This window comes from Nelumbo nucifera, chromosome 4 (assembly GCF_055504915.1).
Source record: "Nelumbo nucifera cultivar China Antique chromosome 4, China Antique-T2T, whole genome shotgun sequence".
Lineage (NCBI taxonomy): Eukaryota > Viridiplantae > Streptophyta > Magnoliopsida > Proteales > Nelumbonaceae > Nelumbo > Nelumbo nucifera.
Genome location: NC_142652.1, coordinates 12,749,653 through 12,755,813, shown reverse-complemented (window position 1 = coordinate 12,755,813; position 6,161 = coordinate 12,749,653). Strand labels below are relative to the sequence as shown.

Here is a 6,161-nt window from a genome sequence, read left to right as displayed (position 1 = left end):
AGATAAACACTAATGAGTAATGAGTAAGAGGGCCAGAGCCATCTTTTAGTTGACGATAAAAAGAGGTTCCATCCTCGAGAGTCGAGAGTTGAGACTGACTGACTGACAGGGCGGATCTACGTGGAAGTTGGTGCGGGGGATGCTTTAAAAAATGTATCCACTTTTATCTTCATGTATTTTTACCAAATGTTTACAAAATTAAATCAAATTACAAACTTATTTTCAATGTTTTCACTCTTACCAAACGCAATTTTATGTGCTTTATGGAGGAGAAGGCAGCAGCATACTGCTAACTGATTAGCAAATGTTGGTAGGCATTGGGGAATGCTTTTATGGGTGTTTTGTGGACGTGCTGGGCCTTCCTTGTGTCTAAGACCATTTTCTATCTACCTTGATAGAAACAAAGAGGTTTTGATTCGATTATTAGGAGAGAATGAGAGATCAATCACCTTTCTATATATAGTCAAAGCTTACCTTCATCACCATGTACTGCCCTGAGTCCCACTGAACAGTAGGCAGTATTAGTGGTAGACAGTACTCATAACTCATGTATTGCCATGAGTCCATCACATCACCATGTATTGCCACCCTCTATCTTACAGAAGATAAATGAAGTATCGATCCCCCTTTTCCCTTCTTTTTCGCTAACATGAGTGTGCTGTGTGCTACTGCTACATGTATACCATAAACCGGGGCTTGCCGGAGTCTGTGGCTTCAATCCACGAAATGTAATTCTTGAGTAAATTGTAAGCTCTGAATAACATGGTGGAGGTGGACCAGGTGGTCTGAGTGGTCAGATCAAATCTGTCTATAGTTCAAATACCACAAAAAAAAAAAAAAACTAAAACTGTCTGTTCATCATAGACCTTCATGGGAGATGTTCTGGACGTATAACTACAATGGTTGTGGGGACTAGATACAAACTCACTCTGGCCCAGTACACTTGACATTAAAAATGGCCACTGTTATCCATGAGTATGGATCTGACCCCAATACAGGGTCTAAACCAATGATTAAAGTATTCCTCTCAAAAAAAAAACAAAGAAAACAATGATTAAAGTATTGATATGATATCCCCGTATGGTATTAATGTATCCATATATGCTTGGATATACTGATATACAAATATTTTGAAAATTTTTAAAAAGTCTTATACCTTAATTATTATAAAATAAAAACCAAAAATATATATATAAAAAAAAGAGTATCAGTCATATCAATATGCACCATGCCCATGTTTGATATCTAACACATGTATATTTTAATCCTTTGTCTCAACAGCCATTGCAATTGTACATCATGAACATCTCCCTCATCCTTTATGGGGGAGATGTTCCCTATGTATGGCTGCAATGGTTGTTGGGACTAGATCAAAACTTAGTCACTCACTTTGGCCAATTTGAATGATGTGACCCCAATGCAGGGTCCCAACAACCATTGCAGCCGTACACTGGGAACATCTCCCTTGTCCTTCATGGCAAAAGTGCCCAATATACAACTACAGTGATTGTTGGGACTAGATCAAAACTTAGTCACTCACTTTAGCCAATTTAGATGATGTGACCCCAATGCAGGGTCCCAACAACCATTGCAGCCGTATACTGGGAATATCTCCCTTGTCCTTCATGGCAAAAGTGCCCAATATACAACTACAATGGCTGTTGGAACCATGTGTTGGGACCAAATCCAGACTTGTTATCCATGTCTATCAAAAACTAAATTAAAGGAAAGACAAGGGAAATGTTTATGAATGATGTTGTCCAAGAAAAGAAATCAAACCTTAAGTTGTGGGTGGGTGGTGGGGAAGTGTTTAATAATAAAATCACTTAACTTAGGACCTAACAACATAGTCCAACACCTTATCAAAGATAGGACCCAATTACTTGGGTTCACCATCAAAGACAGTTGGATTGAACATGGATTTGACTTCATCTTATTTAATTAAATTGATATGGTTTGGTAACATGCATAAAAGACTATCTACAGCACTCACTGGAAGAAGTGATCTGTTACAAGTTGAAAGGACCAAAAGAGCTCTAGGGATAGACCAAAAAGGACTTGGGTGGAAATAATAAGAAATGATTTAAGCATTCATATTTTGTCAATGGATATAATAGCACTGTAGCCAATCCTATATAATTAGGACAAGGCTTAGATGATGATGATGATGATATGTATAGTTGTATAAATAATTGTGTTAACAAATATTCATATAAATAATGTTGGTCTTATGTATTTTGATGATAACAAATTCACTAAAAGTACTAGTGAATGTGTTAAGTGTGCAATTATCTCCGTTGAACTAAAAATAATTAACAAATGCTAGAAGAAGCAAAGTATGGATAAAATGTTGGGCAGCTAGCAATTTTGTTAAACCTCTCCAAGATGATATTGGCTACCATGAGCTAAAAGAAGAAGAGCATCCAAATCCAAGTAGTATATGTCATGTCATATTTAGAACTTGATGTAAATCATGAGCATTAGATACACACTATGAGCTCAAACATGACCAAACTCGGTCAATTTGGACCTTAGAGACCAATTGTTAGTACTAAGTTTGATTCTTAGGTGATTTTGGACTAAAAAATTGTTTAATCTTACTTTGAAAGCTTAAGTTAATAAAATTTGGATGATTAGAATGTAGTTATGCAAGGTTTTAGGGTCTTGAGTAGTGAATAGTCAACTATAGGTTAAGATGAATGCATGTGTTTTTGTTGACATTGTTCATGAATAGATTATAGGTGATTTGTGAAAAATCTATTAAAAGAAGAGAGGCATTTTATTTGTACATGTGCATTAGCTGTTATTGTCCTTCGTATTTGGGGTATTCAAAGAAGGGAACACTAGTGTTGATAAGGATAATACAAAGGAATGTATAGCAAACACATGCAAACTCTATTGGTTGTAACATTTTAACCAACACTCAGAAGTCCAGTCAGTTTGTTATTGAAATCAAGAGGTGGCATGAGAAGAGAACATAGGTTCCAAGTAGTCGAATTTCTATAAAAATCTTTGTATGCTTTTATTTTTTCTGTAATCTTTATTTTTCTTGTTTATTACTACTTAACTTGTTTAGTTGATTACAATACATCACTTTCTGTTGCATTGTAGGCATGGTACACACACTTTGCCTTCACATTTATTGTTACATTCTTGCATTCATCTTGTTAAAATACTTTAGGAAAAGGGGGGAAATGTTTCAAACACTTAATTCATCCTCCTCTTCCTCTTGGGCTAGGCTATCTATATAATTAAATAAAATTTATAATAATGAATCTAGTGTTTTATATTTAAATTAATTTATTCCATATGCATTATTTAAAAAATGATTTAACTTTAATTTGTTTCAATATAATTAATGAAATGGATGCTGGTTAAATCCAAATCCAATCCGAAACGAATGGAATTCAAATAAAGTTTAGATCGGATTGGGATATGAGCCGAATCCAATCCAATTGCAGCTCTAACCAGATCTTCTACGAATATGAAATTGGTGAACAAAATCCTTTTTCTTTGTCATGGTCTTGGTAGTAATGATGAGCATTTGTCAAGAATCTATTTTTGGAATTCACCTAGCCCGAAACCCGAGCCCAATGCAATAAGCCCGACCCGTGAACAGATCTGATCTATAAATGGCCAACATTTAACATGAAGACTTAAAGAGTGACCAAACCGGTGGGCCTTAATTAACCATACAAAAAATTTATGAACCACCTATGTGTGTCGTTGGTCGTTGGCGATCATAAGTTGATGATAACCATCTTAATAATTGATTTAATTCCATTCTTTGTAGATGGTCAATGAGGTGGATACAATTATGTAGTCCCCCGGCCCCCTTACTTGTTTCTATTAGTATTTATTATTTTGATTTGTCGGAGCCCCATACATGAACCCGGAAAATTCCAGTAATTAAGATTCCACTAGTCTCAAACCTCAATGAGGATTGGATTAGCCCGGTTCAGTCAGATTGATGAGTGGGTTGATATCATGCTGGAAGGGCTCTTCTATGTCTAACCCACTTTTTTAAAAATTAAAACTTAACTATATTAAAACTAGTCCTTTAATTAATTTATATATATATATATATATATAGGAACGTGAACCCGATTAAATAAATGGGGCGAGGTTGTGGATCGGAGCAAGAACCCATACATCATTTTTCTTCACCATCACCATCCACAATTCAATAAAGAAATTCAACCAACTGACCGGAAATAGAGAAGAGAGTTGGGGTGGATGGTCGTTGAAAATAGTTTTGAAGGATTTAAAGCCACATTCATAATATATTAAATGCACGTACTAACAGTCTATCACTATATAAAAACATGCAATCCCTCATAATTTTTTCATACACACACCCATTTCGATCTCTATTATCGATCCCTTTAGCTGCATCCTCCTTGCTGCTGCTTCGATCTTCATACAAAAATGAGTAAGATTGAGATAGCAGTGGAGGTGAAGTCCCCTGCAGATAAATTCTGGGGTGCAATCAAGGAGTCTACAAAACTCTTCCCCGAGATCTTCCCTGAGCAATACAAGAGTATCGAGATCGTGGAAGGAGATGGCCAGAGCGTCGGCTCCGTCAGGCTCATTAAATATGCTGAAGGTAAAACAAAACATGCAGCTCTCACTGCCCCACTTACATCTCAAAATCAATTGCTTGGTTGTTTCGTAATTACACATTTTGATAGTAATTTAATTACAGGGATTCCAATCATAACGTTTTCTAAGGAGAGGGTCGAGACCGCCGATGAAGAAAGCAAATCTGTGTCTTACACTGTCATAGACGGAGATATCAGCAACTTCTACAAGCATTTTAAAGCTAGTCTCCAAGTTGTTCCCAAGGGTGAAGGGAGTTGTGTGAAATGGTCTGTGGAATATGAGAAGGCAACTGAGGAAGTTCCAGAGCCCAACCTCATACAGGAATTTGCAGTGAAGACCTTCAGCGATTTGGACACATATCTCCTCAACCTCAAGGCATAAATTAATTAATTAATAGACAGTAATATTAGACGAGTCAAAACCGGTGGGTATTTTGGTCAATAAGAGTAAGAGACGTGCATCAGTGCATGGAGCCTCTCCAAAAACCAGGACGAACGTACGATTCAAATACATCTTTGGTGGGGTTAATAAATATTTATTTACGTATGTACGTTAGCTTCCTCTTGCCTTTTATTTATGTGTTTTTCTTTTAATGTATGAAGGTCTATTTATCAGTTATGTTGGTATATGCAAATATAATCAATTTCGATGATAAAGGCCAAGGGTCTTCTTGAAAATAAAAATAAGTTTTTTTGAATGATCGTTGTATTGACGTGAGGCCCATATTCTATAGGAAATATATAAGCATAATTAATAATAAATGTTCAAAAATTATCAGTTGGGAGAATAGATCCAAATTAATTAATATAATTTATGAATGAGGAATAGCATTCAAATTTAAATTGGGACACGCGTGCCATTAGACCAAACGTAACGGCTAGCAATAGCAATTCTAGGTAAAGGCCAGTAAGCTACAATGAGGGTGCATGATTTATTTATTTGTCTCTTTGGCAGCACATAAGGACATTAATTATTATATAAAGAGAATATTTCATGAACTTTAAATTTAAATGTTAGGTACACGGTCTCACCACGGTGATGTTATGTTCGTGCATTAATACTCAAATACTGCCAATACTAACTAATTGTCTCTATTTATGTGATTAACATCATATCCTTACCTTATGGGGTCGGTCCATTATTGGAAGACTCTAGGCTGTTGGCCCCCAACCGCCAAATGGCAAGGTTTTTATAAACTGCTGAATGAAACCTATATTTGGTTTGAAGGAAAAAGTAGAGAAAGGAGAGAAAAGGTATCAAACCAAACACATTCAGAGTAAATTTAGGGGGTATGGTGTTCATTTTGTTGATATCTCAGTTGTGTTTGTCAAACACCCCCTCCCCCCTCTTTTTAGACTGTACTTTATTTCAGAATTCTAATTTGAACCGTAAACCTCTAACAATTTAAAATTATAAATAGTTCCACCTATAACACTCATATTCACCCGTGAATTGGCATTAATTCCAAACTAATACTACCCTACCCGAATTCTAGTGGTGGACTGAACAGTAAAAACCCCATATCAAATCGCAAATTTGCCATCTGAGTAAGAACTTCA

General features: G+C 35.9%; 1 protein-coding gene across 1 annotated transcript; it reads left to right on the top strand.

Moving 5' to 3' along the window:
- The first annotated feature begins 4,335 nt into the window (after positions 1-4,335).
- On the top strand, positions 4,336-5,299 carry MLP423 (MLP-like protein 423). Its single transcript, XM_010273704.3, has 2 exons — positions 4,336-4,606; positions 4,706-5,299. Exons 1-2 carry the CDS (start codon positions 4,429-4,431, stop codon positions 4,981-4,983), a joined length of 456 nt encoding a protein of 151 aa, XP_010272006.1. The 5' UTR covers positions 4,336-4,428; the 3' UTR covers positions 4,984-5,299.
- Positions 5,300-6,161: the final 862 nt, after the last annotated feature.